Source organism: Oncorhynchus clarkii, chromosome 2 (genome assembly GCF_045791955.1).
Source record: "Oncorhynchus clarkii lewisi isolate Uvic-CL-2024 chromosome 2, UVic_Ocla_1.0, whole genome shotgun sequence".
NCBI lineage: Eukaryota > Metazoa > Chordata > Actinopteri > Salmoniformes > Salmonidae > Oncorhynchus > Oncorhynchus clarkii.
In genome coordinates, this window is record NC_092148.1 from 54449888 (window position 1) to 54469981 (window position 20094).

Genomic DNA, 20094 nt, shown 5'->3' on the forward strand with positions numbered 1-20094 from the left:
TTCACTGACGCTGGTTTGTCTTGAGCTCCTCCTACAACACCACTACAACATACAATAGGCTACAGCTGTGCACTTCCTCGGTTTATTTCAGTTCAGGTCTGCTTATCTAATTTATTTCTTAACAATAGTGATTGCCTGCTAAAACACAGTATAGCATGCCACGTACCTACTTGCTTAAACAAGGGACCCCAAATGACCAAATGTTTAAATAAATGTATTTTGTCCAATCAATCAAAAGTTATGAAATATGTCAAAAATAGCACTGAGCGTGTAGTGGGAAGGTGACAGTGGTGTAAATACTTACAGTGGCTTGCAAAAGTATGCACCCCCCTTGGCATTTTTCCTATTTTGTTGCATTGCAACCTAGAATTAAAATGAATTTTTGGGAGGTTTGTATCATTTGATTTACACAATATGCCTACCACTTTGAAGAAACAAACAAGAAATAAGACAAAAAAATAATACTTGAGCATGCATAACTATTCACCCCCCCAAGTCAATACTTTATAGAGCCACCTTTTTCAGCAATCACATCTAGAAGCTTGGCACATCTAGCAACCGGGATTTTTGCCCATTCTTCAAGGCAAAACTGCTCCAGCTCCTTGAAGTTGGATGGGTTCCACTGGTGTACAGCAATATTTAAGTCATACCACAGATTCTCAATTGGATTGAGGTCTGGGCTTTGACTAGACCATTCTAAGACATTTAAATGTTTCCCCTTAAACCACTCAAGTGTTGCTTTAGCAGTATGCTTAGGGTCATTGTCCTGCTGGAAGGTGAACATCCGTTCCAGTCTCAAATCTCTGGAAGACTGAAACAGGTTTCCTTCAAGAATTTCCCTGTATTTAGCACCATCCATCATTCCTTCAATTCTGACCAGTTTCCCAGTCCCTGACGATGAAAAACATCCCCACAGCATGATGCTTCACTGTGGGGATGGTGTTCTCGGGTTGATGAGATGTGTTCGGTTTGCGCCAGACATAGTGTTTTCCTTGATAGCCAAAAAGCTCAATTTTAGTCTCATCTGACCAGAGTACCTTCTTCCATATGTTTGGGGAGTCTCCCACATGCTTTTTGGCAAACACCAAACGTGTTTGCATATACATTTTTTGGAGCAATGGGTTTTTGTTCAAAGTTTCTGATATTTTTTATTACCCAACCCTGATCTGTAGTTCTCCACAACTTTGTCCTTGACCTGTTTGGCGAGCTCCTTGGTCTTTATGGTGCTGCTTGCTTGGTGGTGTTGTAGTCTTTGGGGTCTTTCAGAACAGGTGTATATATACTGAGATCATGTGACACTTAAATAAAGTCCACCTGTGTGTAATCTAACTAATTATGTGACTTCTGGAGGTAATTGGTTGCACCAGATCTTATTTAGGGGCTTCATAGCAAAGGGGGGGAATACATATGCATGCACCACTTTTCAGTTTTCTGGAAAAACGCCAAGGGGGATGAATACTTTTGCGAGGCACTGTAAGTAACAGTACTTAAAAGTACTACTTAAATTATGTCTGAGTGTTGGAGTGTGCCAGTCTGACCGTAAATAAAATAAAAACACAAATTGTGCAGTCTGCTTTGCTAAATATAAGAAACCTTATGAATAGCATTTATTTTAACTTCATAGTTTTACTCTTTTACAATTGAGTACTTTGGCCCCATCCAGGAGAAGCTTAGAGTCGATATGATCCTCCTTAAGGGTCCAACGCACACTACGCATTCTAAAATTTGAGCCGCACAAAAGAAAGCAAAACTAAATAGAAAACAATGCTGTGTTTGCTAAAAGTGGAGCGGAACCCAAAGTATTGTTTGCTGTAGTACGGGGGCATCTTAAAACCGTTGTACATTTGGTCCTGTCATCTTTTGTTTCAGTATGGGAACAACGAGCTTGTGCTGTTCTTGGTTAGGATAAAGTTTACATTCTATGTAAAAAGGGTTATATAAAAATTGTCAAAGCACTTAGCACTAGTACAGTACAAATATATACCTTCAAGGCTTTGCCTCGGAAAATGATATAAATAACTTTATTACAGAAACCTTAGATAGTAAAAAAAACGTTACTCCAGAAATCCATTTGAGAGTTTTCACACCAAACTATTGGTTTTGGCGTGCAAGACCAGAACTGTGGCCCTTCTCTGAACCATTCTGGGTAATATACTGGCCAGGGGGACAAGCACTCGCCAGGTACATTATGCCTTTCTTGCTTGCTCTTTCCCAACAATGCCGTAAGCAATATCAGTAGTAGTATATAATTTAAAAACGTACAGTAGAGCAAAAACATATGAGTAATAGAAATAAGAACATGAGAAAGTAAGCTAAATTACACAGTCAGTTCCAGGGTCAGTCCCAATACCATATTTACAATGCGCAGGGATACTGGAATGATAGGGTTAGATATGTGTAGTAGGGGCCTCCCGAGTGGCACAGTGGTCTAAGGCACTGAATCGCAGTGCTAGCTGTGCCACCAGAGATTCTGGGTTCGAGTCCAGGCTCTGTTGCAGCCGACCGCGACTGAGAGACCCATGGGCCGGCGCACAATTGGCCCAGCGTCATCCGGGTTAGGGGAGGGTTTGGCCGGCATGGATGCTCTTGTCCCATCGCGCACTAGCGACTCCTGTGGTGAGCCGGGCGCAGTAATCACTGACACAGTCACCAGGTGTACAGCGTTTCCTCCGACACATTGGTGGGGCTGGATTCTGGGTTAAGCGGGCATTGTGTCAAAAAGCTATGCAGCTTGGTTGGGTTGTGCTTCAGGGGACCCACGGCTTTTGACCTTAACCGCTCATGAGTCAGTGCGAGAGTTGCAGCAATGAGACAAGACTGTAACTACCATGAAATCCAAAAGAGGTAAAAAAAAGAAGATGTGTAGTAAGGTGACTAGGTGGTGCAGCTGTATAACTTTTTGAGGATTTGAGGAACTATGCTAAATCTTTTGAACCTTCTGGTTGGGAAGCGGCGCTGTAGTCCACGATCAGGTCACTGACCGCCTCCCTGTAGATCATCTCATCGTCATGGGTGATCAGGCCTGCCATTCTGTACCTCTTGACACTGCCCTGGATTACTGACCCCTGCCTGCCCTAAACTTGAGCCTGTCTGCCGTTCTGTACCTTACGGACTCTGCCCTGGATTACTGACCTCTGCCTGCCCTTGACCTGTCGTTTGCCTGCCCTGTTTCGTAAATAAACATTTATTTCAAACTCGGGGTCTTATCAGACCTCAGGATATATATATACACACACACACACACATACATTTGAAGTCGGAGGTTTACATTCACCTTAGCCAAATACATTTAAACTCAGTTTTTCACAATTCCTGACATGTAATCCTCGTAAGAATTCCGTCTTAGGTCAGGTAGGATCACCACTTTATTTTAAGAATGTGAAATGTCAGAATAATAGCAGAGATAATTATTTATTTCAGCTTTCATTTCTTCCATCACATTCTCAGTGAGTCAGAAGTTTACAGACACTCAATTAGTATTTGTTAGCATTGCTTTTAAATGGTTTAACTTGGGTCAAACTTTTCAGGTATCTTTCCACAAGCTTCCCACAATAAAATGGGTGAATTTTGGCCCATTCCTCCTGACAGAGCTGGTGTAACTGAGTCAGGTTTGTAGGCCTCCTTGCTCGCACATACATTTTCAGTTCAGCTGACACATTTTCTATAGGATTGAGGTCAGGGCTTTGTGATGGCCACTCCAATACCTTGACTTTGTTGTCCTTAAGCCATTTTACCACAACTTAGTGTATGTAAACTTCTGACCCACTGGAATTGTGATACAGTGAATTATAAGTGAAATAATCTGTCTGTAAACAATTGTTAGAAAAATATATCCTAACCGACTTGCCAAAACTATAGTTTGTTAACAAGAAATTTGTGGAGTGGTTGAAAAACGAGTTTTAATGACTCCAACCTAAGTGTATGTAAACTTCTGACTTCAACTGTATATATACAGTGGGGCAAAAAAGTATTTAGTCAGCCACCAATTGTGCAAGTTCTCCCGCTTAAAAAGATGAGAGAGGCCTGTAATTTTCATCATAGGTACACTTCAACTATGACAGACAAAATGAGAAAAAAAATCCAGAAAATCACATTGTAGTTTTTTTAATGAATTTATTTGCAAATTATGGTGGAAAATAAGTATTTGGTCACCTACAAACAAGCAAGATTCCTGGCTCTCACAGACCTGTAACTTCTTCTTTAAGAGGCTCCTCTGTCCTCCACTCGTTACCTGTACCTGCACCTGTTTGAACTTGTTATCAGTATAAAAGACACCTGTCAACAACCTCAAACAGTCACACTCCAAACTCCACTATGGCCAAGACCAAAGAGCTGTCAAAGGACACCAGAAACAAAATTGTATACCTGCACCAGGCTGGGAAGACTGAATCTGCAATAGGTAAGCAGCTTGGTTTGAAGAAATCAACTGTGGGAGCAATTATTAGGAAATGGAAGACATACAAGACCATTGATAATCTTCCTCGATCTGGGGCTTCACGCAAGATCTCACAATACTTATTTTCCACCATAATTTGCAAATAAATTCATAAAAAATCCTACAATGTGATTTTCTGGATTTTTTTTCTCATTTTGTCTGTCATAGTTGAAGTGTACCTATGATGAAAATTACAGGCCTCTCATCTTTTTAAGTGGGAGAATTTGCACAATTGGTGGCTGACTAAATACTTTTTTGCCCCACTGTATCTATAGGCTAACAGGCAGCGTGCCTTGGTTGGAGGGCAGCACGGGTTAACTATCCTGTTGAGTAACAATCAAAACTCACGCTGGGGCGACCGTTAAGAGATAATTTGGAACTCACACGTGAAAAGGTTAAAAACCTTACTCACGTCAGCCTCGGAGGGCAAGATCACCCAGTCCCCTGGGTCAACGGTTGCCCTTGTGCACGGCTCGGTATTGTTTTTGTCAAAGCATACATAAAAAGCATTGAGTTCATCTGGTAGAGGGGCATCGTTGGGCAGATCACAACTGGATCTTCCTTTGTAATCCATAATGGACTGTAGCCCCTGTCACTTGCGTCGCAGCCCGTGTAATAAGATTCCACTTGTTCCTAGATTGTCCTTTTCCTTGTTTGATGCCTCCGCAGAAGTTGTAGCGGAACTCCTTGTACTTGTTTGTGTCCTCAGCCGTATCCTCGGGGTTGGCGGCGATAGTCCTGTTTGCGGTTGCCCTGCAATTTAGCTTAGCGCCAACCTCAGTGTTAATCCAGGGCTTTTGATTGGGGAAGCAGCAAACCTGCACTGTGGGGACGACGTCGCCGATGCATTTCCTAATGAAGCCGGTGACGGAGGTGGTTAGCTCATCAATGCTATCGGCGGAGTGCTAGAAAAGCAGTCTTGTAGCATAGCCTCCGTTACGGAGGACCATTTCTCAACGGAGCCCGTCACGGATACTTCCTGTTTGAGCTTCTGCTTTTAGACCGGAAGCAGGGGTATAGATATAGACATGATCTGATTTGCAGAAGCGGGACGAGGGACGGCCTTGAATGCTTGCTTTTGAGTAGAGTAAGAGGGGCTTAGGACTTTATCTATCGCCCCTAGTGGTGAAGGAGACGTGTTGATGGAAATTGGGCATTACGTGTCTTAATGACGTGGAATTGAAGTCACTGGCAACAAGGAAAGCTGCCTCCGGGTGCATGGTTTCCTGCTTGTTTATAACCTCGTACAGTTAAGTGCCAGCAGTCACGATAACAGATGAAAACTCTCTCGTGAGGTAGAAGGGTCGACATTTGACCATCAGGTATTTCAAAATGTGTGAACAATGTGTCAAGACTTCCACTGCGCTACAGTCAGCACACCATTTCTGTTGTTGAAGATACATACCCCTTCCCCTCTTGATTTCCAGTCATACAGTACAGTGCCATCATCCTCGTAATAACTAATAACCCAATAGTCTCAACCCACCTCCTCTCTCCAGCAAGCTATCTTGAGTAACCCTGGTTGTATCACAGGGCAAGAGAGTATTAATATATGGTGTGTGGCTCGGAGACTCAGCTAGTATTGTGTTGCCACACCTCCAAATTCCCTTTGTTATCACAGAAACCTGGTTCGCAATGATGCTAAGCCTCAGATATAAATATGGGTGGCAGGTAACCTAGCAATTATAATGTTGGGCAAGTAACCAAAAGGTTGCTAGTTGAAATCCTTGAGCTGACAAGGTGAAACATCTGTTGATGTGCCCTTGAGCAAGGCACTTAACCCTAATTGCTCCAGGGTCACAGTTGAATGGCATACCCTGGCCGTAACTCCTCTCCGAGTGTGTCTCGGGGAGAATGGGATACACTGCCTTCAGAAAATATTCACACCCCTCAACCTTTTCCACAATTTGTGTTACAGCCTGAATTTAAAATGGATTAGACTGAGATTTTTGTCGTCACTGGCCTACACACAATACCCCATGATGTCAAAGTGGAATTATGTTTTCAAAAAGGAAAAGCTGAAGTGTTGAGTCAATAAGTATTCAACTCCTTTCTTATAGCAAGTCTAAATAAATTCAGGAGTAAAGGTATATTTAACAAGTCTCATAGTAATTTTTTTTAGCATGAATTTTGAATGTCTACCTCATCTCTGTACCCCACACAGAATTATCTGTAAGGTCCCTCAGTCGAGCAGTGAATTTCAAAAAGATTCAACCAAAGACCAGGGAGGTTTTCCAATGCCTCGCAAAGAAGGGCACCTATTGGTAGATGGGTAAAAAAACAAACATACACTAAATATCTCCTTGAGCATGGTGAAGTTATTAATTATACTTTAGAGGTGTATCAATACACCCAGTTACTACAAAGATACAGGCGTCCTTCCTAACTCAGTTGCCAGAGAAGAAGGAAACCGCTCAGGGATTTCACCATGAGGCCATTGGTGATTTTAAAAGAGTTAAGAGTTTAATGGCTGTGATATGAAATAATGGAGGATGGATCAACATCATTGTAGTTACTCCACAATACTAACCAAATTGACAGAGTGAGAAGAATAAAAGCCTTCCAAAACATACATCCCGTTTGCAATATGGCACTAAAGTAAAACTCCAGGGTCGCCGTTGAATGGTAGACCCAGGCTGTGACCCCACTCTCTGAGGGTGTCTCAGGGAGAATGGGATATGCAGCTGCCAAGCTCAGTAGTAGCCAATGATGTCGACCCTGGTAAAGAATTCTGCATGCTTCCCAGCCGGAAGAGTTCATGCATATATAATGACTACATATTGTGATGTTATGACATTTTGTGACTTTTTTTTGTTTGTTTTCGACTTCGGTTAATTTTTTTTTCAGCTGTTCGGGAACACAACATTTCTTCTGGAGGCATGCCGAAGTCTACACCCCTTCATCTGTGATTGGTCAACAATAGGGATTCTTCAATAGTCTTTGTCATTCAACGTGAGACGACTCATTTTCTTGCAAATCTTTTCATTGAGAAATACTGCACCAAACATATTAGTTAGATGTAAAATTGCGTGGCTAAGATCTCCTCAGCAAAAACGTCAAAATTAATGACAGATTTCTTGAGTTATCTTAGATTAATTCAGACCATTTTGAGTAAGTTCTAACGCATGCGCAAGGAGTCAGGAAACACGTGCAGTTAGTGAGTTTAATAATAATGAACAATACAAAACAAGAGAAGCACCTGACATGGAAACATAAACAACATAAACAAACCTGACGACTACTAACAGAAGATTACTATATAAAAAGGGTGAGTAATCAAGGGAGTAATGAAGACCAGGTGTGACTGAGATACAGGTGTGCATAATGAGGGTTGCCTGGTGTGTGTAAAGATGGGTTGCCAGGATCGGTTGTTAGTAAACTGGCGACGTCGAGCACCAGTAGAGGTGACAGAAGTTTATACTGACTATTGCGTCTCAAAATGGACAAACAGTACTATTGCTGCTTTTTTCTTGTTTTTCAAGTGAATTTTCACCTAAAATGACATACCCAAATCTAACTGCCTATAGCTCAGGCACTGAAGCAAGGATATGCATATTCTTGATACCATTTGAAATGTCATGACGTTGGCCTGGGGGGTAGGTTTATGACAGTCATAAATACCTCTTCCCCCCTTTTTCCTCTCTCTACCCTACTGAGGGTACATTTGCAAAACCCTTGGCTAACCTAGAGATTCTGGGAACATTAGTAGGTGGGGAGAGTTACCGGATTCACATGGAATTGTTGTTCGATTTAAATGTTTGAATATTAAATTATTTGTGATGGGATGAAATGTGATTTTAGCTTCTAAAATGTGAGATGTGGGTTTTCATAACATAGGGCTGCTCACTTAGTGGCCCGCCCACGTGAAGAGACAGAGGTTGTAAAACTATGAAACACACCCCTTGTCTCCCTTCCTGTATAAGCCCTTGACGACAACATAACTTCCTGTTCTGAGGACGTGAGGACGACAGTCCTATGTCAGAATGGTTCAGATAATAACTACAGAATGAAGCCAACATCAGCGTGAGCTTTGGTTGCAAATACTATGAACTTTGAACTCTTATTCACTACAGAAGTGATACCTCCTAGCCGTTGAGTTAGCAATAGCCGCTGCAAACGAGGGTTAGGAAGGAACAGACAGAGTATCCCGTCTATCACACAACAACGTAACTACAACGTACCCAATTGACCACCAGAGACATTCTTCAAAGGGCTTGGTTTGGCAACATGGCCTTCCATCTACCACCAACCTACTGAAGCGCAGCTCAGAGTAAATATTTATTGCATTTTCCTTTTCCAAATGGGTGGTAATTTAGGATGCATAAGATACTGTATTTACGATAGCCCAGCTTCTTCCCTTTGTTCCTCAGTCTTCCCGCTCTTTCACTCAACCCAGCCCCTTTTCCTTTGTGTAACAAGCTGTCATATCTGTTCCGCCCGCTAGGGATGTTTTCCTTTATGATGTAATTTGTAATCAAGTTATGATTAATTGTGTGTATGTGTAATCCTGTGTGATTAGTTAGGTATTTAGTAAATAAATAATTAACCCCAATTTTGTATTGCTGATTCAACTTGTTAGCCAGGGTTCGTGCAGATAAAATAATTTACAACTTTCAGATGAGACTGAATTAAGAGGAGGATTAATATTGACTGCTATTGATGTAAAATATTACTAGGTCTTCAAGAGTTTATTCGGAAGATAACAGCTCTATAAATATTATTTTGTGGTGCCCGACTCTAGTTAATTACATTTACACGATTAGCTCAATCAGGTGATATTATTTACGGAGAAATTATTTTATAGCATAGCATGTCATATCACTTAATCCGGCATAGCCAAAGACACGACAGAAAGGAAACACTTTGAAGTTTGGAAATGTGAAAGGAATGTAGGAGAATAACACATTAGATCTGGTAAAAGATAATACAAAGAAAAAGTTTTGTATTTTTTTGTACCATCATCTTTGAAATGCAAGATAAAGGCCATCACGTGCTATTTAGATTTGGTATGTACTTTTGTATGTAGCAGTGTATGTACAAAGTTTCAGACTGAGCCAATGAACCATTGCGTTTCTGTTCAAATGTAAGTATCAAGACTGCCCAAATGTGCCTAATTTGTTTATTAATAATTTTATGTTCAAAATTGTGCACTCGCCTCAAACAATAGCATGGTATTCTTTCACTGTAATAGCTACTGTAAATTGGACAGTGCAGTTAGATTAACAAGAACGTATGCTTTCTGACAATATCAGACATGTCTATGTCCTGGGAAATGTTCTTGTTACTTACAACCTCATGCTAATCGCATTAGCCTACATTAGCTCAACCGTCCCATGGATGGGACACCGATCCAGAAGAAGTTTTAATCCCATAAAGAATGAGAGACAGTAAATTGGTCTTCCTTTGACCTGGGGTTGATAACCGCTTTTGGTTTTCCTCTTTTCGGAGTACTCTGGGGATGGAAACCTCTGTTTGTTAGTCCTCCTCTAGCTGCTCAACCACTTTGCGGAGCTTGTCCACTAACACTGTGGAACAGAAAAACTTGATTACTCAATCTGTCCTGGGTATGATAACACCTCTTAATGATGATTATAAGGATGGAAATAAGAAACAAGGATAACTGAGAGGACAAAAAAGGAATCAATATGGACAGGTGTATGTAGGCCTACAGTAGATCATACAGTGCCCTCCGTAATGATTGGGACAGTGAAGCATTTTCTCTTCCTCTGGCTCTATACTCCAACAGTTTGGATTTGCAGGCTGTCAGGTTAAATTTGATGGTATTTTCATCAATATCAGGCAAACCGTTTAGAAATTATAGCACTTTTTGCCCATAGTCCCCCCATTTCAGGGCACCAAAAGTATTGAGACAAATTCACTTGTATTAAAATGTAAAGTATTTGGTCCCATATTTATAGCATGCAGGGAATACATCAATCAAGTTGGTATATATAAACAGCAAATGCATCTAACAAATGTGTAGAATCACAAGCTTCATGCCGTCATTGCATGCTAGGAATATGGGACCAAATACTTACCTTTTTACTACATCAATACACATACAGCAAGTGAATTTGTCCCAATACTTTTGGTGCCCTAAAATGGGGGGGGGGGATCATGTACAGTGCTGTCATTTCTTAACAGTTCACCTGATATGGATGAATACCCTCAAATTAAAGCAGACAGTCTGCACTTTAACCCGTTAGGTTCTGAACAGCGTAAAAACTCAGACAATTAGAAAAAGCTCAAATGAAGTTTATTCACCCACTGGGTCATATAGCTGCAAAGACATGTCTACACAAGCATATATATTTATACCTTCCTACTAGGCGGAGTCAACTCCTTGCACATCTAGACAGCCAATACATCTCAGTTGCTAGTCAGGAACTTAATTGGTTCCTCTCACTGGTGTAGTCCTAGCCCTGCCTCACGCTATAACCTTTGTGAGCGTGGAAGTATGTGGGTGTGAGAGAGGACTGTTCCTTCTCACTTCATCGGAAGTGACCTCGGGCCGAATTCTTTGCGTCTCCCTAATCCTCGACTGTCCTACTTTATCAGTGACTTAAACCATACTGTTGCTCTTTCCCTCAATCCTTAGGAGCCATGAGATTTAACAATAACATGTTGACAGAACGTAAACTTTCTGCACTCCCTCGTCAAAGTCCGTAACATTCCATAGACCTAGTTCTTATCCATCCTCCATTGGCCCCAACATATACATTCCTTACACATGCACAGTAATCAATAAGTTCTAGTCTGGTAACATGAAAAAGTATATTTCAAGCTAGAATCCAACACCCGGGAGTAATTGTTTTGATTTAAAATCCAAACTTTGAGAGTATAGAGCTAAAAGAAGGAAAACTGAATCACTGTTCCAATAATTATGGAGGACACTGTATATCTAGGCCTATTAGTTGTGTGTGTTGAAGGTATTACCTCCTGCCGTTGGCCTTTGGAAGCTGTCATAGGAGCGACAGTCGTTGATCAGTTCCCCCAACTGTTTAGGGCAGTCTTCAGGAAGAGGTTCAGTATATTTGTCTTCACACACCATCTGATACACCTCTTTGTGTGTGCAGTCTGATCAGAAGGACAAGAGAAAACAGAAATGTAATGATATATTTCTAAATGTGACAGAGCAAGCACATGCTTAGGAGGGAGAGAAACCCCAACCATGCTATTTTCAGATATACAGTGTCATTGATATTGCTGATAGTGTTTGTTACACACAGCCTTGTCACTAATTGACACACCTCTGAAGGGAATCTTGCGGGTTGCAATCTCCCAAAGGACAATGCCAAAACTGCAAAGAACACAACACTTTTAAACAGAGTTAAATTGCAGTAGACTTAGGCCTGAGGGGCCTACATTAGAACAACAGAGACCATTTCAACATTTGAAAAAATTGCATTGCCTTCAGAAAGTGTTCATACCCCCCTTAACTTATTCCACATTGTGTTACAACTCAAATTCAAAATGGAATAAATATATTATTTTGCTCACCAAACTACACACAATACCCCATTATGACAAAGTGAAAACGTGTTTTTAGTTCATTAACATAGGTATTCACACCCCTGAGTCAATGTTAGAATCCCCTTTGGCAGTGATTACAGCTGTGAGTCTTTCTGGTTAAGTCTAAGAGATTTGCACACCTGGATTGTACAATATTTGCACATTATCTGAAAAGTTCTTCAAGCTCTGTCAAGTTGGTTCTTGATCATTGCTAGAACGACATTGTAAAGTCTTGCCATAGATTTAAGGCGATTTAAGGCGAAGTCAAAATTGTAACCAGGCCACTCAGGAACATTCAATGTCGTCATAGTAAGCAACTCCAGTGTTAAATTTGCCTTGAGTTTTAGGTTATTGTCCTGCTGAAAGGTGAATTTGTCTCCGAGTGTCTGTTGGAAAGCAGGCTGAAGCAGGTTTTTCTCTACACTCCTATAAAAAAAATATATATCATAAAAAAAGGTTCCATAAGGGTTTTTCGGCTGTCCCCATAGGAGAACCATTTGTTGGGTCCAGGAAGAACCCTTTTTGGTTCTAGAGAGCACCTTTTTTTCTAAGAGTGTAGGATTTTGCCTATGCTTAGCTCTAGTCTTTTTTTTTATTACATTTTGTTTTTTTACTCCCTAGTCCTTGCTGATGACAAGCATACCCATAACCAAGGGTTGGAACCAGTTCAGGAAACAGAATCGAAAAATAACTTTGAGGAACAGAGCCTGAAACTAGTGATCTATACAGTTCCGGAACAGAACCATTATTTAAAAAGCATGGGAACCGGTTAATACATGTTATTTTACGCTCCAGGCAATTTTTCTAGTCCCACAAATATCGCATCAAAGTACCTATGCAAAGCCCTCGCTGAGTTTCTCAATAACAGAGTGTCTGCCTGCCAGCTGATCTTTGCCAGTGGGTGTGCGTATGTGCCTCCCCTCTGAAGCATAGGTTACTATAGCCTCCTGATGACATTACAAGCATGATTTAGAAATTAGGGAGAGACGTTTAATTAGAGAATGGATTAACTTTTTCAATGCTAGTTAAGGATACTAAAGTCATCACGTTTCACATTGGATTTATTAAACTACAAAAAAGATAAAACGTGTTTTTAATTATAGTGCTGCTCTGCACACACAAGCTTGTTAGCTAGATAGCGTTTCCTCTGATCCAATGTTAAACCAACCTGGAAGGTCAAAGTAATTGAACGATGCCCAGCGCTTCAAGGCAAGCTTCCAACAAAATGTCAGTGTGTGCGTTTCTTTTATTATGATTAAACCATGATGTTACGGCAAAATACAATTTGCTTTCAACAACTTTCCTATGCAGATTAAATTGCTTACCCACTCCATAGTAAGCTGCTCTGTCCGTACTGATTGGTTAAGAAATTTAATGTCGAGCTAAATGTAAAAATTGAAATAAATTCAGAACGTGATTTTGCTGGTCGGAACAGTAACGTAACACAAATAATGGTTCTGTTCAGAACAAAACGATTGGAAAATTATTTTGGTTCCGACCGCTGCCTATATGACATGCTTGAAAATATGGAGTGGTACTCAGTGTTGTGTTTTGTTGGATTTACCCCAAACATAACACTTCATATTCAGGACATAAAGTTAATTTCTTTGCCACATTCTTTACTTTAGTGCCTTACTGCATACAGGATGCATGTTTTGGAATATTTTGATTCTATACAGGCTTCCTTCTTTTTACTCTGTCATTTAGGTTAGTATTGTGAAGTAACTACAATGTTGATCCAGCCTCAGTTCTCTCCAATCGCAATCATTAAACTGCAACTGTTTTAAAGTTAACATTGGCCTCATGATGAAATCTCTTCGCGGTTTTCTCCTCCTCCGCAACGGAATTAGGAAGGACACCTGTATCTTTGTAGTGACTGGGTGTATTGATACACCATCCAAAGTATAATTAATAACTTTGACATGCTCAAAGGAATATTCTGTTTTAGTTATAGCCATCTACCAATAGGTGCCTTTCTTTGAGAGGCATTGAAAAACCTCCCTGGTCTTTGTGGTTGAATCAGTGTTTGAAATTCACTGCTCGACTGAGGGACTTTACAGATAATTGTATATGTGGAGCACAGAGATGAGGTAGTCCTTAAAGTCATGTTAAACACAATCATTGCACACAGATCGAGTCCATGCAAGTTATTAAGTGACTAGTAAAGAACATTTTTACTCCTGAACTTTAGGTTTGCCATAACAAAGGGGTTGAATACTTATTGACTCAAGACATTTCAGCTTTGATACATTTCTAACACAATATTCCACTTTGACATTACAGGGTATTGTGTGCATGCCAGTGACACAAAATCTCAATTTAATCAATTTTAAACTCTGTAACACGACAACATGTGGAAAAAGTCAAGGGATGTGAATACTTTCTAAAAAAAGGTATTATAATGAGTTTGTGATTTTACATTCATGGTTCAATGGTTGAGAGCGTAGTATTTTGACTTGAAGCTGACCTGTACATCTCACATTCCTTGTTGTACTTATGATTAATACTCTCAAGCTGCTGAGGGGAGCTGTAGTATAAAGAGCTTCTACTGCTATCCTTTGTCCTCTTCAAAGACGTCTCGGTTTTGGCCAGCTCAAAACCTCCCAGCTACCCATGTATAACAAAGAACAGAACATTACATCCAGATAGAGTACTTAACGTATCACTTTGTAGTGTCAAACACACATGGATGTGTACGGGGCTGCATTGAATCTCATACCTTCACTCTGTACCCAGCATCTACCAGGAACCTGCTGCTGTTGATGCATCCATGCACTTTAAACTTCTCCTCCGACTGGTGCAATCTACAATTAGAGAGGGATTGGCTAGTCATGACAGCTCAATGTGATTAGGATACACTTTCTCTTTTATGTGAACTTTTGTGAGAGAGGCGCAGACCACTGATACAATGTACCCACCATTTTAGAGAAGATGAAACGCCAGAGCATACTGTATAGTATTGGTGGATAGAAGTTTAAGTAGTTGGATCATAAGCTGCATGAATAGTTTCCAACTGAAAAGCATTCCTCATGACAACTTTTGACCGGTAGTGTATATGAATTAAAGAAAGAAAGAGAGCGAGCGAAAGAGAAAGACTTACTCAACTATAAAAAATGTATGATAGACCGATTCCTTAGCTAAAATTGTATCAATATAACACATTTATGGCAAAGATATGATAGAGATGGGGCTCCGTGCGTCATGTGTAATAGGTGTACTGTCTGGTTTCATGTGTGTAGGGCACAAGGTAAAGATATTCACTTATATAGTGGTACTGTATAACTGTAGGTAGGTTGGCATTTATTGTCACAAATTTTGCCCTGGAGGCAGCTCTGCAGTGGTCACTAGCTGGAACAGCCACAAAGACACAAAATCAGATTTGAAACCTAACCTTAACCACACTACTAAACCTAATGCCTAAAAAAATACCTTCAATCAAGACCAAAAAGCAGCTTGCCCATCTAGCCCATCATTACTGCCTTCAGGTCAAGATTCATGACAATAAACATCAACCTGCTACCTGTAGAGGCTCTGTGATGCATCCAGACTCATGACAATAAACATCAACCTGTTACCTGTAGAGGCCCCGTGCTGCATCCAGACTCAAGCGAGCCTTTCTGTCCCAGGGCAGCTTCCTTTGGGAATCCAGAACCTCTCTCAGACTGCCCTTCTCACAAAACTCCATGACAATGAGGAAGTTTGGATTGGGTCCTGCGGGACAACCACGGTAGAGAAGAGGATTATTAAATGCAACAAGGGCACATCATCATCACATTTTGAAATGGGGCGGCAGGGTAGCCTAGTGGTTAGAGCGTTGGACTAGTAACCAAAAGGTTGCAAGTTCAAATCCCCGAGCTTACAAGGTACAAATCTGTTGTTCTGCCCCTGAACAGGCAGTGTTCCTAGGCTGTCATTGAAAATAAGAATTTCTTAACTGACTTGCCTAGTTAAATAAAGGTCAAATAAAAAACATTTTGAAATATCCTGCAATCACGTGGTGATTTGATCCCATCTTATATTTCTTCAGCAATTATTACACATACTGTAAAACAAATACAGAAGCTCACTCACCGTTCTCTTCCTGGACACAGATCCCAAACATTCGCAGGATGTTTGGTGACTCAAAGCGTTTCATAGTCTCCACTTCCTTTTTAAAGATGCTTCTCATGTGACTGTGTGGGACACACGTAGCCCATTAAAACAAATAGATGTTTAGCACCGAAGCTGATATTACAAGAACTCTCTGAGACGTCCTGTATGCTACGTTACATACCTCAGGCTTGTGCCCCTTGAGTAGGCGTATCTTTTGATGGCCACTGTGAATTTGTTGTACTCTCCTTTGAATATCTCCGAATTGTCATTTTTGATGAAGGGCTCTTTGGGCACGTCGTAGATCAGCTCCTCTGGCTTGATCTCTCTGATGTCTTCATGAAAAATACTGGGCTTCATTACTGTCAATGGGAAACACACAACAAAGTCACTGAGATGGCAAGTCACATAGGCACATCAAACCAATAACACAGAGAACTGAAGGTATCACAGCACATCGTCACGCAAAATACAGTGCGAATGGAGAGACCATGGGATGCTGGCCTGATGTAGGATGCAAAACTGTGCCGATAGGATATACTCACAGTCTCCTTTATCATCGGGCGCAGGTTGAAATCAGTAAGAAATTAGAAACGGCGACAGTTACAAGTACAGTTTGTAATGACAATTAATCTATAGAAGCTTACTTACAGGTTTCCAACATGGCTTTGATGTCTTTCACGTCTTTTTCGGTGGAGTCCACTTTCTCATGCACTGTGTCCACACTTTCCTTTGTGTCCTCCGCCAGAGACAGTAGCACTGTGGGACATAACAGTAACACACACACAAATACATTTTGGGTAGTCAGCAGGATCAACAAATGGAGCTTTCCCTACCTGCTCATACAGAGAGGCCATTTGATTATGACCTTGCACTGAAACGGCATGGTAGAGCTGTCTCACATTTCTGCAGCTCCAGACGATCACTCTCCCTGTCAGCCTCATCCTCTCTCCATCGTGTCGTCTCTCGAGACTCCTGAAGTAGATCGTCACTCTGATCCACCTGCAGGGCTAGCGACAGCCCCTGAGCCGCATCATTCAGACGCTCATTTAAACTCCCAAAATCATCTCCCTGGTCGTAGGCCTTCAGGATGCGCTTAAGGTAGCTGGCACAGGAGTATTTCTTAACCACGTCCTGGGCATTTTCCAGGGTGAGTTTGAGCTCGCATAGGACATTCTTCACAAGGGAAGGCTTTTGCCCCAGTCCCTTCACCTTGACTGCTCTCACCAGCTCATCCAAGGCTTTTATGCGCTGGGCCAAACGCTGACAGCGCTTCTTATTGGCTTTCACTTCACCACATAGAGAGTAAAGCGTCTCCGCTATGCCCAAGATGGGATCTATGATGTCCATGGCTGGAGGGAAAAGAGTGGATTAAGAAATGCATTAGACAAGGTTTTCCCAAATCATAGCTCTGAGAAAGTCTATCAACCGTAGCAGTATACTAACCTGTCCAACTGACCTTGTTGTTGACAGCACCAAACTAGTTCAATAATTCATGTTGAACGCTGTGTTGTCATGTGTTGCTGCCTTGCTATGCGGTCTTTGGTCTCTCGTTATGTAGTGTTGTCTCTTGTCGTGATGTGTGTTTGTCCTACATTTATATTTTATAAAAAAAATTTAAAGATATTTAATCCCCCGTCCCCGCAGGAGGCCTTTTGATAGGCCGTCATTGTAAATAAGAATTTGTTCTTAACTGACTTACCTTATTATATATAACAACTAAAAACATCACAACAGTCATACAAGTTCTGGAGACGCCTCTCTCTCTTCAGCTAGACATTATATGTGTGTGTGTATGTGTGTGCACGCAGGGAAGGCATTGTTACCACCTAATTACATAAATAATAAAATCCGAAATGGATACATCAGGTTTTCTGGTCATTTGTAACCATAACTTCTTATTTCCATAGCTACTTTGGCACTGAGTAATGTCAGTTAATGTCTTTCGAACATTAGTCAAGCAGAGGAAGGGAAACTTGCTTATCTCCGAGACACATCCGATGTGAGACTAATGTGCAGTTTTTAAGCTCTTGTGAAAGCTGAGGGAAGTGTATTTCATTTGGCCTTGATTTTGAAGTCATGTTCAGTTGAGCAATCAATGACAAATGAACAGCAGTAGTTATGACAAACAATAAGGTCTGATTCCCCAGACCCAGGTTAAGCCAAGTCCTGGACTACAATGCACTTTCAACGGGTATGCAAATGGAGAAAATTGCTGGTGATGTCATGGATATGATGTAGCTACCCCTTTGTGTTGGCTGGCAAACCCTGCTTAGGATCATTCAAAGCAATAGCATCTGTCTTAGCCATTCCAAAAATCACAGAACTGTAATTCTACAACCTAAACTGTTTTTCATATTGCCTCTAGGAGGTAACTGAATAACGAGTGCTGACAAGGAAATCATTCGTAAGCAGCTCATTTCAATAGACTGTCTTGCTCTCGAGAACCCAAGGGGGGGTTAACAGCTTTCCGTCTTGGGTTCTCAGCAGAACGTATGGACCACAGCTGGATCTCTGCAAACTACTTTACCTCCATATCACACCAAAAATAATTTCACAAAAGCAAAATATACACTTACTGTAAACTGTTTTAACCCAGTTGCAGCTGACAGTATTTTTCAGTTACACACAGGTGAACATACAGGGATGATTTCTGTATTTTGAAAGTTAGATATCTTGAAAACTTGATTGCTGACAAGCTAAACATTTTGGGACTATGTCAACAATGGACTAAAGAACCAAATACAAAAACATAGTTTTGGGGTGGATTGCAAGCGAGGCGTACAGACGTTTAGACAGAGCATTTGTGCAGCTTCGGGGAATTTCCCTCAGGCAGCAGACAGCTTCGTGAATAGACGATATATGTTTACCGTCTATTGAATGGGCTATAGAGCCCCCATATCACTAATATGAGTCACATCTGTCGATTGGTTGTATTATTTTCACACTTGCCAGCATCTATCAATGACAATCAGAGGTTCTCGCCTTTCAGAGGAGACAGACACACTAGTGAGAACTTTCGATGAATGGTTTGAGTAAAAGGCATTGTTCTCAAAAGCAGGAAGCAGGCTATAAAACAAATCACACGCAGCAAGCACTTGTTAATGTCCTCAACCTAAAACCTATTGTACGTTTGAAATGGAAATTACCTTGAGTGACTGTTGTTGGTGCTGTGACTCTGACATCTGAAACTGAAAGAAGATCACACCCTTAGTATGCAAAGGTTTCTATGGAGCTCCTCCTACACCACCACTAGAAGAGCTTCTTCTTTTTCTTCTGTGGGTTTTATGGCAAACTACACCCAAAAAGTTGTATTGCCACCACTAACTGGACAGTTTTATATCAAATAATATGATCCTTTCCAAAACTTGGACATCTCAGCTTCTCCCTTCTGCAAACACTTGCTACATGACCAACATCTTTACAATTATCACACTGCATTGGTCTTGGGATACATTCTCTGACTCTGTAGTTTATATACCCCAACAGCACTTGAGTAGGGAGAGACTGCATATCAAAAAACAAAAGAACAGATTGATTTTACTACTATTGAAAAAGTGAAGTTTATCTAATTTTGTTGACAATTGTACATAAAACACTCTTTACAGTTTTATAAACTCAGCAGAGAAAGTTCTCGCTCTCCATTCAGCTCCACTCTTATCTTGAGGGGTGTTTCTTTAAAACATCCAACATATCATGCAAGTATTTTTATATTCCACAAGTGTAATATATGGAGCTGTACACCTTTAATGATAGTCCATAACTCCCATGTTTAACAGCCAATCAGTATCACTCTTGAGGTTGAAGGTCAAGGGGATATGTTAATGAGCGGTCTTTCAGTTTGAAGTGCGCACAGTGTCAATTCTTGCCACGCTTCAGATTTAAAGCCAAAAGTTATAGTACATCAGTCTCCATTGTCAAGTTAATTATACCGTGCCATCTAGAGTACGACAACAAGTATCATTAGACTAACTGTTTTGTACAGATAATTATCAGACTCAAGTTACAAATGCTAGCAAACACGCCAATACATTTAGTTTACATTTTTTTTCCACAAA

At 40.8% G+C, this 20094-nt stretch overlaps 1 protein-coding gene across 7 annotated transcripts; it reads right to left on the reverse strand.

Moving 5' to 3' along the window:
• Nucleotides 1-7270: 7270 nt before the first annotated feature.
• LOC139369982 (mixed lineage kinase domain-like protein) lies at nucleotides 7271-19694 on the reverse strand. 7 transcript variants are annotated; one of them, XM_071109274.1, is made up of 12 exons: nucleotides 19186-19694; nucleotides 17483-17627; nucleotides 16939-17388; nucleotides 16688-16795; nucleotides 16221-16398; nucleotides 16019-16119; nucleotides 15523-15658; nucleotides 14667-14751; nucleotides 14415-14554; nucleotides 11686-11735; nucleotides 11372-11512; nucleotides 7581-9960 (listed from the first exon to the last, which is right to left on the reverse strand). In XM_071109274.1, exons 3-12 carry the CDS (start codon nucleotides 17384-17386, stop codon nucleotides 9911-9913), a joined length of 1437 nt encoding a protein of 478 aa, XP_070965375.1. In that variant the 5' UTR covers nucleotides 17387-17388; nucleotides 17483-17627; nucleotides 19186-19694; the 3' UTR covers nucleotides 7581-9910. The 7 variants fall into 7 exon arrangements, 4 of the variants coding, with proteins under 4 accessions (XP_070965366.1, XP_070965375.1, XP_070965371.1 ...); XM_071109270.1 differs by having other exon boundaries at nucleotides 17496-17627; nucleotides 19186-19229; XM_071109265.1 differs by lacking the exon at nucleotides 17483-17627 and having other exon boundaries at nucleotides 7271-9960; nucleotides 19186-19465.
• Nucleotides 19695-20094: the final 400 nt, after the last annotated feature.